At 50.3% G+C, this 18,845-nt stretch overlaps 1 protein-coding gene across 1 annotated transcript in view; it reads left to right on the forward strand.

Annotated features, from left to right (window-relative positions):
* Nucleotides 1–246: 246 nt before the first annotated feature.
* Nucleotides 247–18,845, forward strand: part of SHB (SH2 domain containing adaptor protein B) — a 134,910-nt gene continuing 116,311 nt past the window's right edge. The window contains exon 1 of the mRNA XM_069576129.1: nucleotides 247–1,634. Coding sequence (XP_069432230.1) covers nucleotides 924–1,634 — 711 coding nt within the window. The 5' untranslated portion in view covers nucleotides 247–923. The remainder of the gene's footprint in view (nucleotides 1,635–18,845) is intronic.

An 18,845-nucleotide genomic window follows, 5' to 3' on the forward strand; every position in this document is an offset into this window, starting at 1 on the left:
TGGCGGGCGGCAAGCGAGGCGGGGCCAGCTGCGCCGCGGGACCCCGGCGCCCTCAGGCGCGACCCAGGGGCTGGCGCCGAGGCGGCCGCAGGAGGTGGCGCGTGCTGAAGGGGAGAGCTGCTGCTGTCCAGAACCGGGGCTCTAGAGGGCGGGGCCAGGGCCGAGGTCTGGCTGCAGGGCGCGTGGGGGTGGGCGGGGCGGGGTCTGAGAGGGCGGGCTGGGGGCGGGGCGCGCGCGGGCCCGGGGAGGGCGGGGCCGCGGGGCGGGGCGGGCTCTGGCGGCCCGAGTGTCACACACGCGGCGGTTCGGGAGGCGGCGACAGCGGCAGCGGCAGGCGCCGCCGGGACGGGCACGGGCGCGCGGGCTCGGGCGGGCGCCGGCTGCCTCCCTCCCTCCATCGCTCGCTTGCTCTCCGGCCCGATTGCTCGCCGGCCAGGGGCCGAGCTCGCTCCAGCGCTCTCGGGAAGGAAGTCGGGGCCGGGGGCGCTGAGGACGCCGACAAGTTCCAGCAGCAGCCGCGGATCCCGGCCGAGGCGGAGGCTGCGGTTCCGACGGGACAGGAGCGCGCTCCGTGGCAGAGCGCACGGCCAGAGCGTCTGAGGAGCCGGGGGGCGCCCGGGCCTTTTGCTATCCGTGGGGCCGCGGCGGGGATCCCATGAGACGCGCCCTCAAGGGGCAGGAGATCCAAAGCCCGGGCGGCGCGCGGCGGAGGCGGAGGGCGGTGCTGCAGCTGCCGGAGCCGGGGAGCGGCCGGCAGGAGGCAGCGGAGAGAACTTGAACTTGGCGTCGGGAGCGGGCGCCCCGGACGCCCCTCGCCGGGGCCGGGGCCGGGGCGCCGAGGGACCTGGGCGGCATCGCTGCCCCCCGAATGGCCGCGGCGGCGGACCCGGCTCCCGCGCCGCGGCCCTAGGCGGCCTCTCGCCATGGCCAAGTGGCTGAACAAGTACTTCAGCTTGGGCAACAGCAAGACCAAGAGCCCCCCGCAACCGCCGCGGCCCGACTACCGCGAGCAGCGGCGCCGAGGCGAGCGGCCCTCGCAGCCCCCCCAGGCCGTGCCGCAGGCCCCCGCGGCTGCCTCCGCGTCCTGCGGTACCGCCGCCGCCTCCTGCTTCTCGGCCTCGTCGGGATCGCTGCCCGACGACAGCGGCAGCACCAGCGACCTCATCCGCGCCTACCGCGCACAGAAGGAGCGCGACTTTGAGGACCCCTACAACGGGCCCGGCTCGTCGCTGCGCAAATTGCGCGCCATGTGCCGCCTGGACTACTGCGGCGGCGGGGAGCCGGGTGGGAGCCAGCGCGCCTTTTCCGCGTCGTCCGCGTCGGGCGCCGCGGGCTGCTGCTGTGCCTCCTCCGGCGCGGGCGCCGCCGCGTCCTCGTCCTCGTCCTCTGGCTCCCCGCACCTCTACCGCAGCAGCAGCGAGCGGCGGCCCACCACCCCGGCCGAAGTGCGCTACATCTCCCCGAAGCATCGCCTCATTAAGGTGGAGAGCGCCGCGGGCTGTGCCGGGGACCCCCCAGGGGGCGCCTGCTCCGGCGGCCGCACCTGGAGCCCAACGGCCTGCGGAGGCAAGAAACTGCTCAACAAGTGCGGCGCCTCAGCCGCGGAGGAGAGCGGTGCCGGCAAGAAGGACAAGGTAAGGCGCCCTTGGCCTCACTAGAGGTTCCAGAGCCACTGTGCGCACGGGGAAACTGAGGCACCGCTCTAGTTTTGAGTTCCTACGTCCACTTCGAGCTAGGACCCGAGGTCAGGCCTCCCACGATGCTACCAAATTCTGCCTCCTTGCACGCGCTTTGTCCCCGATCATTGGCCTCCTGACAGTGTCTTAACGCTGCTGCTTCCCAGCCAGGTGCCCTCTTGGAAGTATCCTGACCAGAGAGCTCTCTGCCCAGCCTGGTCCAAGAGACAGCCAACCAGCCCCTCGAGGAGGAAAGTCAGAGAGTCAGAGCCCTTACGTATTTAAAGTGTGAGTGGCTCAATCATGTCTGGCTCTTTGCGACCCCATGCACTGTAGCCCGCCAGGCTCCTCCGTCCATGGGATTTTCCAGGCAAGAATACTGGAGTGGGTTGCCATTTCCTTCTCCAAGTATTTAGGAGAGTGTTTATTCTTGTCTACCCCTGTTCCTCCCGCCCCTGACTTTATAGATGGGAACTGAAGTCTAGAGCTGGGAAGGGACCCGCCGGATATTACACATTTTCGTTGGCAGATCCAGACCGGCTGTCTCTGAACGGATATATGTAAATCCCTCTAAATGCCCTGCCCTGCCCCACCCCCCGAGCCAGGTTTCCAAATGGGGCAGCCTTTTGTACTGGAGCTGTACCGGGAAACACGCCCCCCACCCTCCAACCCCCACGCGTGCTTTTCCGGTTGAAGTGCGCTGGTCTACAAGAGCGCTCCACTTCGACCTGTCAGTTCCTCCAGCCCGGCCCGGGAGGGGTCCGCCTACCGGGCCAGCTGGAAGGAGACCACCCCTCCCATCCTCATCTTCCATCCTGACCTTACCCTTTATAGCCCCAAGGATGAGGGGGACGATTTTGTACACTCTCCTCCCTAACAGATCAGACTATCTTGATCCCCCGGACCTTTGGAGCAGTCTAGTTAATTACAGCCAGACTGGGCCCTCTCCTCCCCCTTCACACTCCTGTGACACCCTCCTTTCCCCCATAAAATAATACTTGTTCTGTCTACTTTTGGTGGAAGGCAGTGCTTTCATTACATCTGAGGCCCAGTGCCCTGTGATGGCTATCAGACGGCTGTCCCTCTCGTTCTCTGGCACCGCCCTGCTTTCTCCCAAAGGTAAACTTTTCACCCAGATGTGGGCTGGGGGAAACTGATAGAGTCTGAGTTTCTTTTAGGATTGGATTTCCAGACAGGAGGGAGACAGGCCCCTACCTCCCAGCTGGTACTTGGGAAGGGAACTTTTTGTTTTCCAGGCAGGAGAAGGAAGCCGGTGCCCCTCCTGAATTTTTCTGCCTGACTTCCCCTCCCCAGGGTCCCAGGTCCCCCTAGCATACCTCTGCCTCCTGCTGGGTCTGTTGAAGGCAGCATGGGTAACCTATGGATTCCACTTCCCTCTGGGTCCAGTTTGAGGACGCATCTGCATAGACTCTGGCCTTCCTAAGCACTTGGGGTGCCACACCTAAATGACAAGAGCTAGGAGCCAGGTGGCCACCTTGGTGCTGCCTTGTGGGCAGAGGAGGTTTCTCCGAGAGCCCCCAGGATTATGGGTTTGTGGGCCATCTGTAAGGGAGACAACAGAGAGGCTCCCTGCTGCCTTCTGTGTGGCCCAGGCTTGGCTAGGTGCTGATCTGGGAGAACCTGGAGTCCCTGGAAATGGAAGGATGGCCTAACCTAGCTCTCCAGAGAGATCCCACCATTCCCTTGTTATTCCATGACCACCTCCCAGGTGGGCAAATCTCCTTTCTCTCCTGCTGCTTGTGGTTCTGCCTACTCACTAGAATCTTCCTTTATGGTTTTCAAAACTTTAGTAAATGTTTTTTCCTAACTATAAATAAGACTATTTCAAATACTGAGGAATACTAAGTTTAATAGCTGGAGTGTTAAGTGTGTTGAAAACTTGGCTTAGTTCCACCAGATGTTTCTTACAGTTCTTTGTTCCCCTCTGCTGGGCCCTGGAGTAGGGTCCAGTGACTACTGTGGTTCAGGCTGCGGTGTACATGTTGAATGCTGTGATGGCAGGGCTTAATGGGAGGTGGCCAGGGAGGACCACTGTTATGGTTGGCTGCAGAAGAGAACCTGGTGCTCTAGGGGATTGTAGGTAAAGGCCTTGTGGCAGGAATTGAAAGGTTAGAGTTGGGCAGGACCCCAGAGGGGCAGGAGGTCCTGGGTCGGGGAGAACCTTGTTACCTAAGCACAGCGAGGAGATTTAGCTGTTGAATCATATGAGCAGATATGGTTTCTTTAAAAAATATCTCTCTGGAGTGCTCTTCACCTACTAGATTGTGACTTTGAGCCCTTTGATCTTTTTAAGAGGTTGTTGCCATCTTCCGAGTCAGAGGGATTGCAACTGCCAGATGTTCTTTCTTGCGAGTAAGAGGAAGAAACAGAGAGGGTCATACTATGCAGTAGTTCTCAAACTACCACCTGGAGGACTCGTTAAAACACATGGGGCCTGAGAAGGTGTATCTTTAACAAATTCTCAGGTGATCTTTTGCAGCTGATCCTGGGACCACACCCGCGCAACAGTGGCTTCATAACCCTCCCTCTGGGTCTTCTGGTTGGAGTTGCTTTGGGATACAGAGACTCCGGGTGCCCTCTTCATCTCTGCCCTCTGTGGGGCTGCCACCTAGTTGGGGGCCAATACCTAACCTGCATTCCTGGTCAAACTGCCAGGCGGTAGCCTGGTTTTCACATTATTTGCAGCCAGACAGCTTTTGGAAGTCAGGGACACTGCAGGTCCAGCCCTGAACACACTAGAGTCCGCCTTCTGCCGCTCACCCACGGATCCAGGAAAACGTACTCCTAGCCCACTTAATCTCTAGCCCAGCTTCCTCTTATCAGTTGTTAGGGAATAGAACAAGTACCCATAGGGCTGCTGAATGCCCCAGCTGTGTGGGGACCTGTGTTTTAATGTCGGCCTATGTTGAGAGTTACTGTGGCGTGGGACTAGGAGCTGTGTCCGCAAATCCTCCTTTCAGGGCCTCCATCGCCAACCCCCACCCACCTTTATCTTGGGGGCCCTTCTGCCCCCCTCAGTACCTGTGCCCCCTTCTGACACATACTTAGGCATCCTCCTGTTCTCCTAGGTGAATCCCGGGGCGCATACACACCTGGCTACATATACCTTGCTACCAGCCAGTCTCCAGTTTAGAGTAGTTTCCCTTTTAGACTCACATGGAAGACAGAGTCTGTTTTCAATTTAACCAACTTTTACCCAGCACATATTTTGCTCTCAGAGATCTCTCAGTACAAGGACAAGCTAGGGGGAAGGAATAAAGGCTGCAAAAAGACTTGGCAGAAATTTTTGGCCTAAGCCTCTGAAGGCTGCTGACCCCCGTCACCTTTTCATCATTTGTTTCCCAGTGTTTTTGTCTTTGGGAATTCAGTGAGATCTTCACCTAGGAGGCAGCTTTGAGTTGGATCTAGGGATGGAAGTGGAATTTCAGTGCAAGGAAAGGCTGACTGCAGCCTATGGGAGCCCTTAGGTGTATGTGCTGTGTACATGCATCTGTGTGTGCATGCATGTATGTCTGTGTGTTGGCGTATGTGTGCATGTATATAGATAATACCTTAACGGGGGAGTGTTTTTGGAAATGAAAGCTTTCTTGCAGTGGGCCTCACTTGAGAAATGAGAGATGACAGTGTGAGATAGGTGGGGGCCTGAGTTTGGACCCCACAGGGAAAGCCTGGAAGACTGTTGAATCAGGAAAAGAATAGGCTCAGAGCCATGGTTGAGGAGCATCCCAGTCTATAAGCTGCTGCAATCTGAGGTTGATGGGTTTGGAGTTGGGAGGCAATTACAATATAGTCCCAGTGAGAGACAGGGAGGGCCTGAGCTCCTGGGAAGAAAATACAAAACTTTAGTAGGTAGAAATATTATCCCCTCAGGTTGTCTTTATAAAAAAAAAATAATGATGACAAAGAGGCCAGTAACTTGGTAGGTCTCCTTATGTGCAGCCAGACAAGTGTTATCCACTTATGTTTTCTGCTGAAGTCTTGTTTCTTTTATCATAATTAAGTAAATGTTTCCATTGCAACTGAGAAAGTTGAGATGCACCATGACATCAGTTTCCCAAGTTTAAATACATGCTGATGTGTACCAACACTTTGTATTTTGTCAGCATCCACAGAGTTGAGTTAAATAACATGCTTCCAAAGAAATAAATAATATCACGTTCAACTTTTTTTTTTTTTTTCAATACTCAGCAAACAGTTTCTGAGCAGCATGCGAGGCAGGGGGAACCTCACAGAGAAATAAGTGGTGGCGAGTTTTTCCAAGAGGGAAGCTTCTCAGTCTGCAGTTGAACATGAGCTTTTTAAGATCTAGCCTGGGAGACAGTTGGGCAGTGAAGCAGTGTCACAATGTGAGGCATGCCAGAACAGCAGTGCGTGCAGAGGGCTGAGGAATTCACAACTCTGTCTACGAATTCAAGGAGGGCTTTCATGAGGTGGTGGCATTTGAGCTTCTCCAGGTAGAAGCTGGTGCCAAGAGAGTGGATGGAGGCTCTGAAAGGCGGGTGTGGTGGGGGAATTGTAGAGTGAGGTTGGAGCCGCAAAACAAGAGAATGTCTCATGTATCTTTTGGAGGAGTTGGGAATTGGGGTCTTTGTGTCCTTTTCACATCAAATCATTGATGTGTAGCTTGATTGAAGCCAGGGTGAAGCATAAGCTGAGAGTCATTTTCCATTTGGTTAATAGCCACATTCTCCAGTTCTTAGAAAGTAATTGATTGAAAAAGTAAGGACCAAGCTTGGTAGCTGTGGTTTGGCTTGGAGCACTTTGAAGTCCTGTCCGTTGAAAGTAGTGTGAGAGAAAAGCTGCATATCAGATCCAGTTTTTCCCATCGATTCCTCAGAAAAGAAATATATTCTCCAGGCTTCAGGCTGACCACTTAATTGATCATTTAATCTTCACAGTCACCCTAGAAGGGGTTTAGGTACTGTATCTGTTAGCTATCGTTGCATCACAAGTTACTCCAAAGTCGTTGATTGCAAACCAGAGGTTAGCAAAAGAATCAGTTAGTGAGTAATTTTAGCTTGTAGGCCAGACAGCCCCCATCACAACTATTCAACTCTGCCATTGTAGCTTGAAAGCATACAGACAGTATATAAATTAAAGAGTATAGCTGTGTTTCAATAAAACTTTATTTATAAAAATAGGCAGCTGGCCTGTGGCCTGCAATTTCCAACCCCTGATTTAAATGGTAAGTCTTTATTATTATCCATGAACCCACAAGTCAACTGAGTAGTTTTTCTGGCCTCAGTTGGCTCACTCAGGCATCTATGGTCAGTGTGGAGTGGGTATGCAGTCCTGCCAGTCCTAGCTGGGCTGTAATACTTGTTTGGTTTAGGATGGCCTTGGCTGCCTCAGTTCAGCTCTGTTCCATGTGATCTCTCATCGTCCAGCAAGTTAGCCTTGTTCATATGATGGTGGCAGGGTTCCAAGAAATTACAGAAACCCATACAGTTTCTTGAAGTTAGAAACTGGCCTACTGTTCCTTCTGCTGCATTCTGTTGACCAAAGCAAGTTAGAAGGCCAGCCAGTATTCAGGGAGAGAGGGGAAGCTGTGAAGTCCTGTGGCAGAGGGTAGGAATACAGGCAGGCCATTAATCAGGGAGTTCAGTGCTATTCCTCTACCATGGGTACTATTGCCCCATTTCACAGATAAAGAAACTGAGGCTTAGAGGTATTGATTTGCTTAATGTCACAAAACTACTAAATGACAGGGCCAGAATTACACCTGTTCAGTCTGAATTACAAGCCTGTATGCTTTTTATCGATTTGTTCAACTCCTTTCAGTGATTTAGATAGAGATAGTAAAGCTCTGATATTTACTGAAATGTGCATTGTATGTCTCCTCTTCCCCTTAATGTTCCTCCTCTTATACCACCCCCTCCCAATTCCCATCTCTTTCAGTCTGGGCTTTGGTGGTCCCCAAAGGGGCCCCAGAGCCAGCTTTTCTCTCCCCTTCCCTCATCTCACTGAGTCCCCTAAATGAGATGTTAATGCAGCACCCGAGTTATTTCATAGAGAAATTCCATGCAGAGTTGGCACTTCCCAAGGGACAGCTGCACAAAACGTGTGTCTTGTAACTGTCATGTCTTCTCATTGAAGGACTGGCGAGCCTGCATGTGCGCTTTTTTTAAGGAAAAAAAACCAAAACCCAGTACCTTGGCCCTTGTCAACAAAGAATCTAAGTGTCCTTGAAGGAGAGCAGATGACTGTCTTCTAATCTAACCACCTCAGAACATAACTGATTTCCCCAGACTTAACCCCCAAGCCTTGATCTTGTCCTCTCCCCAACCCCAAAGCATTTCTGACCCATAAAATAGGGGTTAAAAGGAAAACTTGAAAAGGTGTGCGTTCCTCTGGTCATTTAAGCAAAGCTGAACATGCCTGTGGTCAAGCGCTCCCTTGGGCAGTTTCACTTGGGGTTGACTTTCTCCTCTTGTGATGGGAGAGCCAAGTGGTAGTGGCCTGTGGTGAAGGGAGAGGTCAGGCGGCGCCCTAGAAAATAAATTGGGATATGTGGCTTTGAAGCAGAAAGCTGAATTGCTGGCTGGCTGATGGTGGCATCTCGCCCACTTTCTGAGCAGGGGCTGTTCCTGCAGGATGGAGACAGGCTGCCGGCGGTATCTGCCACCCTGCCTGCCTTATACCTTGCTTGGCTTGTGTTGACTGGGAAATTGCATATGCAGGCCACTGTCAGAAGCTGTGTGGATAACAGGGATGAGCAGGGAAGGGGTAGTGCCTGCCCAAAAGGAGCTTATCTTCTGGTGAGGACACAGGGACCACACAGCTCTGTGTGGCAGTTTATCTGTAAGCAGAGTGGTGTGGGTGAGCTGGGAGCCATCCATGGCACAGAAGCTGTCCTGAGCAGAACCTTGACTCCATGGAACTAAAGGAGAAGTAGGGTCAGGAGGAGGTACATTTCAACTGAGAGAAGCAGGGAAGGCTTCTTGGAGGAGGAGGCACTTGAATCAAGGAGGAGTAGTCACTCGAGTTGAAGGAGCTTTCCGTAAGAGCAGAATCAGTCATACTGCTCACCAAAGTCCTTTGAGTAGATGTTATTGACATTCCCCTTTTACATATGAGAGAGCTGAGGCAGAGAGGTTAAGTAACTTATCTAAGGTCACTTTGCCAGTAAATGGCAGAGGTGAGACTTGAAGCCAGATTTAGGGTCTTTGTTTTGAACCACTGTGCCATACCACCTCAGGCTGCACAATCTCATGCCTTAATTTTCTCTGCTTTATTTGTGGCTAGACTTAAACTCTTATAAGAATCTCCTCTGATAGCATTGTAGGATCTACAGATTCCTACATTTGCATAAGTATTCCAAAGCTTAAAAGAATCTTTCACACCCATAATTAACTTAATTGTCAGAGTTACTCTTTGAGGAAGGTGCTGTAACCCCCATTTTATAGATGGAAATATTGAGGGTCCCAGAAGGAATGGAGCTTGCCCTGCCTCATAGCAGGTACTAGCCAACGCAGCGGCCAGGCTGTTGACCTTGTGTTCTGAGTCTGATGCCCTTTGTGCTGGGGTGATGTGGAGATGTTTTGGCCAAAGCTCCAGTCCAGAGGAAGGGTGACAGCCTGATTGATTTCCGGCTCTTTCTGTGTTTTGATTCTGAAACAAGTAACTGAGACCATTAAGGAACATCGACAGAGGACCTTGCTTCCACAATGGAATTTTCCTTCTCTTCCTGTTTGGTATTTTCCAGTAATATTTCTATTAATGTTTCACTTTCGGAGGCAGTGGCTTCCTGAGAGTTTGCGCTTTCTCAACTGATGAGCTAGGAAGAATTGAATTTTCCTCTAAATCATTCAGTTCCTTTCCATTTTCTCCAAGGGGAACTCTCTCTGGATTTCCCATTATGCTGTAGAGGAAGGATCTTGGAGGTGGGTTCAAGGGGTGGAGCAAGAATTAGTCAGAGCCCTGGGGAATGACTCAGGCCCTGAGTTTTCCAAGCAAAACTTTAGAGTAATGGTCAGAAAGGGGTTTCCCGAGGCCAGTGAGTGGAAAAATGATTTGATAGGTGGGTGGGTTGGTGGGGAGATGGGTACTTCTGGTGTACTGCTGGGCCTTCACTTATAGGCTGGACTCCAAGTCCTCAGCTGGGCCATGAGAGGCCATGCCAAGTCCTTTCTCTTCATTCATTGAACAGACATTGTTGAGAGTAGGTTGCTGCTGCTGCTACTGCTAAGTCACTTCAGTCGTGTCCGACTCTGTGCGACCCCATAGACGGCAGCCCACCAGGCTCCCCTGTCCCTGGGATTGTCCAGGCAAGAACACTAGAGTGAGTTGCCATTTCCTTCTCCAATGCATGAAAGTGAAAAGTGAAAGGGAAGTTGCTCAGTCGTGTCCGACTCTTAATTACCCCATGAACTGCAGCCTACCAGGCTTCCTCCATCCATGGGATTTTCCAGGCAAGAGTACTGGAGTGGGGTGCCATTGCCTTCTCCGTGAGAGTAGGTTACGTGCTGGCTATTGTTCTATTTAGATGCTGGGGCTACGGTGTGGAGAAAACATAAACATTCATGCTCCCCTGAGTTTGCCCTCTCAGGAGAGGATTCAAGCAAATATAGTATGTCGGGTAGAGTGTAGAGAAGAGTAAAACTGGGGTGGGCCTGAGTTTGGGGTGGAGAACTGCTTCAGATGGATGCTCAGAGGGCTTTGCTAAAGGGTGTGATGGTGTGATTCACACGGCTCACAGAGAGAAGTACATTCCAGGCAGAATGAACAGTCAGGGCACAAGTCCAAGGCAGGAGCACGCCTGGCTGCTTCAGGGAGATCAGCATGACTGAGTGGAACAGGTGGGGAGGAAGTGGGGAGATGAGAGGTCTGAGATGAGTTGGGATGGGAAGGCTGAGAGCTTTGGGTCTTGGAGGTGCTGAAAGGGTTTCTCGCTTTAACTCTAAGTGAGATGGAAAGTCAGTGGAGGTTCTAAACAGAGCAATGACATGATCTGGCTTTTGGGGTTCAAAAGGATCACTCTGGTGGCCTAGTGGAGAATAGATGGGAGGAGACCAGCTGGGTTGACCTTTAGCCACAGGAACTGGGGCGCTGGTGATAGGTGATAAGAGGAGACCAGATTCAGGACGCATCCTAAAGGGTTTCCTGACAGAGGAAGTATGAGATCTGATTGGGGAGGAGAGTCGCCGATGACTCCAGGTTTTAACTTGAGCATTTAGAAGGATGAATTGCCATTAGCCAAGATGAATAGGACCCCAGCGGTGCAGTCACAGTCCAGCTAGGGTTGATCCAGCAAGTGAGTCCGGGACTACGAGCCATAAGTGCTCTGAAGCATAGTAGCCTCTGTCAGGGGCTGGGAAGAACCACCAGGAAGAGGAAGTCATCTGGGAGCTGGGTCCAGAGGAAGGTGCACATGGGGCATCCCAGACAGAAGGGGTCCCGTCAGCAGTGACTGCAATAGGGAAGGGAGCCCTGCTGGGTTCAAGCAGGTGTGGCCGGAGCCTCCAGATTACCTAGTGGAATTGCTCGTGATAAAAGAAGGAGGCAGGGGCTTGGGTGTGAAGGGCCACCTCTCCTGGTTGAAAATTGCCCCAATTCTCTAAACTAGGAGGCCACCTGCGGTGTTGTCTGCCTCAGCTCGGCACTAGGGCAGGATGAATATGAGGCTGGAGCGTGCCTGTTTTGCTCAGCAGAACATTTCAATGCAGGGTATTTGTGATTGCTGGGAAAGTTCTTTCTTGTCTGGGGCTCACCAGGACGTGGGCTATGGGGGAGAGGCAAACAGAAGTAGGAGGAATGGAGCTTGCCTGGCTTCTCCAGGCCAAGGCTAAATTCTAAAAATGAAAATGTCCCCAAAGTTCTTCAAAGTGAAGCTTCTTTGCTTTTTGGGACATGCACTCTTAGAAAGCCAGACAGCCTTATAATCCCCCCGGTGCATTCCAAAGCCATGCATGTGGTTTGGGGCCTGCGTGGCATTCTCAGAATGATGATGTCCCTACCTGCCCTCCTGTTGGGGGCACATACCAGCTGCCTGTGTTCTGGGCAGTTCCTCAGAACAGTAAGCTTGGATTTTTAAAATAAATTTCAGTGGCTCAGCCGTAAAGAATCCGCTTGCATTACAGGAGAACGTGGGTTCGATCACCGATCCCCTGGAGAAGGAAATGGCAGCCTACTCCAGTATTCTTGCCTGGGAAATCCCATGGATAGAGGAGTCTGGGGTCACAAGAGTTGGACATGACTTAGTGACTAGACCACCACCAATGTTAACTCTTTTAACTTTGTGTTAACTTTTTTTTCCCCCTTCAACAAAACTAAGACAAGGTTTGGTATAGAAAATGCAGATAAGCAAAACTAAAATAGAAACCAACTTCAGTTCTACAATTCAAAGAAACAGCTTTAACATTTCACTGTTTTTCCATTTAACCTTTTTCAGTGCTTGTACGTATGTATGTATTTTCCTTCACAAAAATCAATATTGTGTGTATCTATTTACATACTTTTCACTTAATGACATGGAAAGATGTCTACATTGTTTTAAGCATTCAACAACAAAAATTTAATGTCTGTATAGTATTCTATTTGCCTATTTAGGCTCTTCCTAGTTTTCACTAATGTAACAGTGCTATAATGAACATCTTTGTAACTTAATTCTTTGCATAAATAAGTCTGTGATTATTTCCCTGGGATTGATTCCCAGAGGAGAATTGAGTAGGAAGGTACAAATTTTGATACAGGCTTTCAAATTGTGTTCTAGAAAGGCCTTACAAGTTTTGCCTGCTTTACTGTAATGCAGTTGAGTTTAATTTGCAGCTTCTTGGGTTACTAGCGCATATGCATGTTTACCACTGGTGTCTCCTTTCCAAAACTGTGTATTTCTGTCTGTCCATCGTTTCTGCCATAGGGTTTATCATTTTGTTGATTTATACGAGCTCTTTGTGGATTAAGGATGGCAGCCCCTTACCTGCCATTTAGATTGCAGGATATTTTTTACAAGTTTGTAATTTGCCGTCCCCCCCTGTATCCAGTGATTGCTTTGGTTGTTTACACTGAATTGTTTGTTTTCTATTCCTGGATCATTATTGATGTTTAACAAAGGGTAACCAGTGTGCTGCTTAGAGAAGTTTTCTGTACTCCAGTGTATTTTCTTCTAGTACTTTGATGGTTTCTTTCTTTTTTGTAACATTGACATTTTAATCTGGAGTTTGATTTCAGAGTACAAGGTAGGTAATTTTATTTTTCTGAATGACCAGTCTATGTCTGGACATCCTCTCCTCTGTGGTTGATCTATCAGCTATCTGTATTTCTTCAGGTGCCTTTTTAGATTTCAATATTTTGACTCCGTCTCACCCTGACTGCGTTATGTTCTCATCAACTATTATGATAATGATGATTTCACCTGTCTTTATAAAATGACACGTTTCATCTGTAGATACCCATGCACTTATTACGCATTCAACTCCTCACACTTTAGGAGAGTAACTGGGTAATAGCACTTCACTTTGGATGCCAGATCTGATGCCAGAGGTTTTCTGGGATGAGGCCAGGAAACCTTCGCCTCACCTCTGATGGAGTCAGGACCAGGGGGCTGGCTGCCTAGATGTATTTTGGGGCAGCCACTTACTGTCTGCCCTGCCTGTGCAGCCTTATTTGAGTGTGTCCGTTTCAGCTTTTACACACTGGTGACATTTGTGGGAAAAGTGTACCCCATTCAGTCATTCGTGCAGCAGACATTTTTTAGCATAGACCTTGAGTAGCGGAGCTCAGACTGGAAGGATGGGGAGAACTTAAAGATGTGGCGTGTGGGTACTATATTATTTTAGTCATATAAATTTTTTTCACACCTGCAACTCCAGTGCAAGTAACATGAATTTACAGAGTTCTTTTCCCACCCCCAGCCTTTTCTGTCCCCTCAACCCAGAAGTCCTTATGTCTTCAGTTAGTGAGAAAGCCTTTCCCAATCTCTGTGGCATGTTCTTTTTCCTGGCTCAGGCCAGTGTCAGGATAATCCATTCTGCAGTGGGGTTTGTGACATTAATGTATCGGTGTTGACAGAACAGATTAAACCCAGGAGTATTCATGGTGAATAAATCAGGGGGAAAAAAAATGCAGATTTTGGAACACCAAATAACATCTCTATGGTTCTAAGGAGCTGAGAGTGTCTGCCTGATTCACTGTGCTGGGTGTCACCACGTCAACAGGCCCTACCTAGACCAGCCCTGAGCCTATTAGAATCACTGGGAGTGCACTTCTCAAAAGTTTTCGTTGCTTGGGCTCCACCCCAGACTAATGACACCACAGTTTCTGGGGACAGAGCCTGGACATCAGTAGTTTTGAGAGGTCCCCCAATGCTTCTGCCATGGAGCTAAAGTTACAGGTTGCTATCCTAGGCTTGGTTTGGGGTTCCCAGGGAGCTTGGAGATCACCCAGTGCAGCCCTCCTACACCCATGCCTGAATATGTGCAGTGATGAGAGGGTTTGTCACATAACCAGACACTCCTTTGCACAGCTGGGCCTTCAAGTTTTTTTTGCTATCCCCTCCAATTTAGTACAGGTTTGTTGAGTACTTGGTGTTTATGGGCACTCTGCTGGCTGACTTGTTTCTCTCTGTGGATTCTGTTATTGTTTTACTTGGGCTCTTTGAGGTCAAGCAGAACCAGTCTAACCTTACATCTTCCACATGACGACCCTCAGATGTGTATCTTCAAAGGCAGACGGAAGCTGCAGGCTGTACTATTTCCCCACAGAGCCGGATTCCCAGCCAGGACACCAACTGCTGAGGGCCAGTACCCTTTAGCATCACAAGTGTGGAGGGCGTTGGTGGACCCCAGTCCCGGAGCTTCCTGGGCAGGAAGTGGCAGGCCGCAGAGTGGGTTCTGAGTGGGTGGGCTGAGGTCGACACTGAGGAGTTAATCATGCCGTAGTGTGACTAAATGTGGAGCATGGTTGGATTCAATCCCCAGGTGGATTAGGAGCAGGGCAGTGGGGCAGGGGGGTTGGTGGGGGGTGGTTCTTAAGGCAAAGAGAACAGGAAAGCAGCAGGCAGGAGTGTGTTCCCAGGGAGCAGGGGCCAGGGGGATCTTGCCGTCAGGACCTCAATGTTGAGCAGACAGCAAACGGAGCAGCAGCTGCCCAGCTGAGAGTGGGGTGGTGCTGGGGACCCAGTATTATTGGTCCAGGTTCTTCGCCTTTTGTGGAGGTAACCACCAGTGACATTACCCACCACAAGTGCCCAGAGCTGTTGATTCAGACACAGCAGGACCCTAGTGATGTCCACTGTGGCGATGTGAAATGAGCACTGGCTTTGGAGTCAGAAGTCTGGGCTCCAATCCTGGCTCCTGGTCTCAGAAGCTTAGTACTTTGGGACAAGTGATTAGTTTCTTCAGGCCTGGAATGCTCCATTTGTCCTGACGTGGGTGTAATAATAATAGGTGGTGTTTCCTGACTGCTCACTCTGTGCCTCGCACCTGTGGAACACTTTCTGTGTGTGAGCCTCAGGGCTGGTCTTTGAGGTGGTCCCATTAGAATCCCCTTTTTACAGATGAGGTAACATTCTGGAGATGAGGTTCAAGGGCAATACATAAGGTCATAATAAAATTATTTGTTTAAACGGCTAAGCACAATGCTTGGTGTGTGGAAAGAACTTTATGAATTCTTCGGGCCACAGGCTGTTCTGGACCTGAGCCCAGCCTCAAACTCTGGGCTTCCTACACCCACAGTCAAGCTAGTGGGACTTCCCTTTCTGGCCTGGTGAGGTTGTCCTCAAAAAGTGACCCTGTCCTTAACAATCAGTTTGTGGTTGACCCATGATTCTCTGTAGTGGGGCAGTAGAAGTAATAACTACCTGGATCTACCTGGATTGCCACTCTGTTCTAAGTGCTCATGAATATTAACTTACTGAACTTTGTGACACACCCCAGAATGCAAGTTCTGTTAAGAGTCCCATTTTATAGATGGAGAAACTGGGGCAAACAGATGTGTGTGTTTGTTTGTTTGTTTGTTTTATTAAGTACCTTGTCATAGGTGGCATAGCTAGTAATGGGCAGAGCTGCAGATGGAGGTGTACAGCCCAGGAAGTTAGTTTGGCTTCTGTCTGCCCATAACCTCTGTGCTGCACAGTTATAGAGAACAGTGACAGAGGTCAGTTCTTGTATTATTTGGTGGTCCCAAAACCACAACGCCAGAGCCACTTAAAAGCTGTAACTCTCTACTGATGATAAAGCATCTGCTTTGGACCAGGTACGCTCCATGTGTCTTCTCAGGATAATGCTGCCAAAGGAGCATCAGAAAGGCTTCATGGAGGAGGGGCTGCATGAGGCGGGTCTTCTTGGATAGAGTATCTGGATATTTAGAGACTGGTGGATGTGAGGACTTCCTGGGAGGGGTCTTGTGAGTGGTCCATAGTGAATGAAGAAGAGGCTGTGAGAAGACGGAAAAGACACAATAGAGAGATGAAGCCAGGTGTCAGAAAGCCTGAAGGTCCGGGCAGCAGAATTGGGTCTGTCCTCTGTGCGTAGTGAAAGATGGTGGAACATAAGATCAGATCTCTGCTTTAGGGAGACCTATCTGTCTGCTTCTTGAAAAGTGTTAGTCGCTCAGTCGTGTCTAACTGTTTTCAACCCCATGGACTGTAGCCCACCAGGCTCCACTGTCCATGGAATCCTCCAGGCAAGAATACTGAGTGGGTAGCCATTCCCTTCTCCAGGGAATCTTCCCAACCCAGACCCAGGGATCAAACCCGGGTCTCCTGCATTGCAGGCAGATTCTTTACCATCCGAGCCAGGGAAGTGACATTCGCATCTTAAGAAAATGAATTAGAGAGGACAGATTAGAGAGGGTGAGTGTGGGGTCTAAGGGTGGGGAGCCCTGTTAAGAGGACATCAAATGCTTTAGGCAGTGGCAGCAAGGGCCTAGCCCCAGTCTGCATCCTTCAGCCATGAACGACTGTGACTGACCCTTCAAGGGGCTCTCAGATGACAATGGTCAATGGAAGGAAATCAACTGAGTCTAGGGAATAGAGTCTCTGAATCACTGTCATCAGTAGCTGGAATGTGCCCTCTGTGGAGTTTGTAAGTTACCCAGGCCAGCAGAGTGTTCGTCCACGTTCTGTCAGAGTCAGATGGATCGTGTGTCCCAGGGCCTGGGTCAGGAACAGAGGGGCATCTCCATGTGTGCCTTTCCAGAGAGCTAGGTGGGTAGAGGTCTTGTATGAACCAGACAGCACCTCAGCTACTTGTTGAGGGAAGTTGTGCATGGTGAAGGAGGTAGGGGAGCGCTCAGTGTTTGTTTTGGGGCACTGCAGAGCTAGTCACCTGACCTTGAGACCAAGATTCAGCTCTCTCATCTGATGGGAGAGCACTGGGTTGGGGGTGGGGGAGGGTTGGGGGGTAGCTGGAGGCATTCCAGGATGTCCAGGCAAACACTGTAGCAGCTCAAAGGAGCCACAGTAAAGTTGCTGCTGATTCAGTTGGAGCCTTTAGAAGAAAGGAATGCAGAAGGGACACAGACAGCGCCAGCGCTCTGGCTGCCACTGGGATGCTGACCTTCAGAGGACGTCCCCCATGGGAGGAGATCTGAGAAGCAGTAAGTGCTCAGGAGCCTTTGAGTTCCTGGGGGGAAGAAACATTAGCTTCGTTGAAGATGAAGATGTTGCTGGTCTCAGTTGAAGGGCCCCCTGAGGATCCCTGGCCAATTCCTCCCTCATTCACTGCTGAATCTGAGGGCCCCTCTGGCCCAGAGCATGCTTTCCAATTCCCAAAGAGATGCTTTGTAAATAAGATCTAGGAATAATGTGCCATCAGGCCAGCTCAGGGGGCTCTTGCCACATGCTTGGGGCACACGCTTGGGGAATTCAGCTGTCACTCGGCTCCTGCTCACTGAGCTTCTGCAGGGCTCAGGATCCGTCTGAAAGCCATCTGTGGCGTGACTGTAAAGTGACAAGATGGTGGGAATCGGTGTCATCACTTCCGAATCACCCGCAGGACAGCTGACAACACTGTCAAGGCCCGGATCAGACGTGCAGGCCTTGGGCCTGGCATTGTCAAAGTGCAGAGCCCCACCCTAGATGTGTGTCTGGGGTTGAGTTTTGTCTGCACCCTTGATTCTGGTTCTTTATCACCCACAGACTGAGGCAGAAGTGGGCCTGGTTTTTAAAAAGCTGGGGAACTCTTCTCCATCCAGGCAAACGCTTTGTGTTGAGAGTCCTTTAAATGATCAGACATGAAACCTCCAGATAAAGCAGAAATTGCTCATAGTAACAGCTTACAGAGAAGCCCTGGATAAGGAATTTGGAAGTAAGAAATCAGTGGATGGGAGTGAGGGAACATTCTTGATTTTTTTTTTTTTTTTTTCCTGTTGGGAAGTACTGGGCTTCCCTGGTGGCTCAGTGGTAAAGAATCCACCTGCCAATGCAGGAGACAAGGATTTGATCCCTTGATTGGGAACATCCCCTGAAGAAGGAAATGACAACCCACTCCAGTATTCTTGCCCGGGAAATCCTGTGGACAGAGGAGCCTGGTGGACTGCAGTCCATGGTGTCACAAAAGAGTAGGACATGACTTAGTGACTAAACAGCATCACAACTCTTTAATTCCTCTCCTAGAAATGCGTTTTTAAAATACACGTCAGATCCTTTGGGGAATGGTTATTCCAGAAAATATCGTAACCCCTTTGGCTTTTGATGGTTTCTTCTGGTTTTACCTATTTTTCTACAACATAGCATACTTTGGAGCACTGCATTTTTTTTCAAGTTCGGCAGATGTAGTTCTGTCTGTGCTCAAACGTTTCTTATCCTGCAAGTAAATATTAGTTGTATGCCTTCATTCAATCAGAGAATCATTTTGTCTGGGACATTGCTGATAGGTAGGAAAGAGATTTTACATCTGCAAAGGGTACTGAAATGAAATAAATTCATGCCATCTTGTGCTCCCCAGACTTTTCTTTAAAAAAAATTTGAGAAGGGAAATCAGGGCATCCCTCCTAGGAAGAAGCCAGGTTTCTTTAGAGGATCTGTGTTTATGAATTTCAGAGATTTGTTTGAATGTTAAATCTAAGGTCATCTGGCATTCACAACTAAAAATCAAGAAGTGAGTTAGATTGCCATTATCAAGTTTATCCCTGCAGCCACTAGTAGCCATTTTCTACTCATTAGTTCTTTAGTGGTAAAAACGAACCTTCCCCATTGCTGAACAAAAG

The sequence above is a fragment of the Ovis canadensis genome, chromosome 2 (genome assembly GCF_042477335.2).
Source record: "Ovis canadensis isolate MfBH-ARS-UI-01 breed Bighorn chromosome 2, ARS-UI_OviCan_v2, whole genome shotgun sequence".
Classification (NCBI taxonomy): domain Eukaryota; kingdom Metazoa; phylum Chordata; class Mammalia; order Artiodactyla; family Bovidae; genus Ovis; species Ovis canadensis.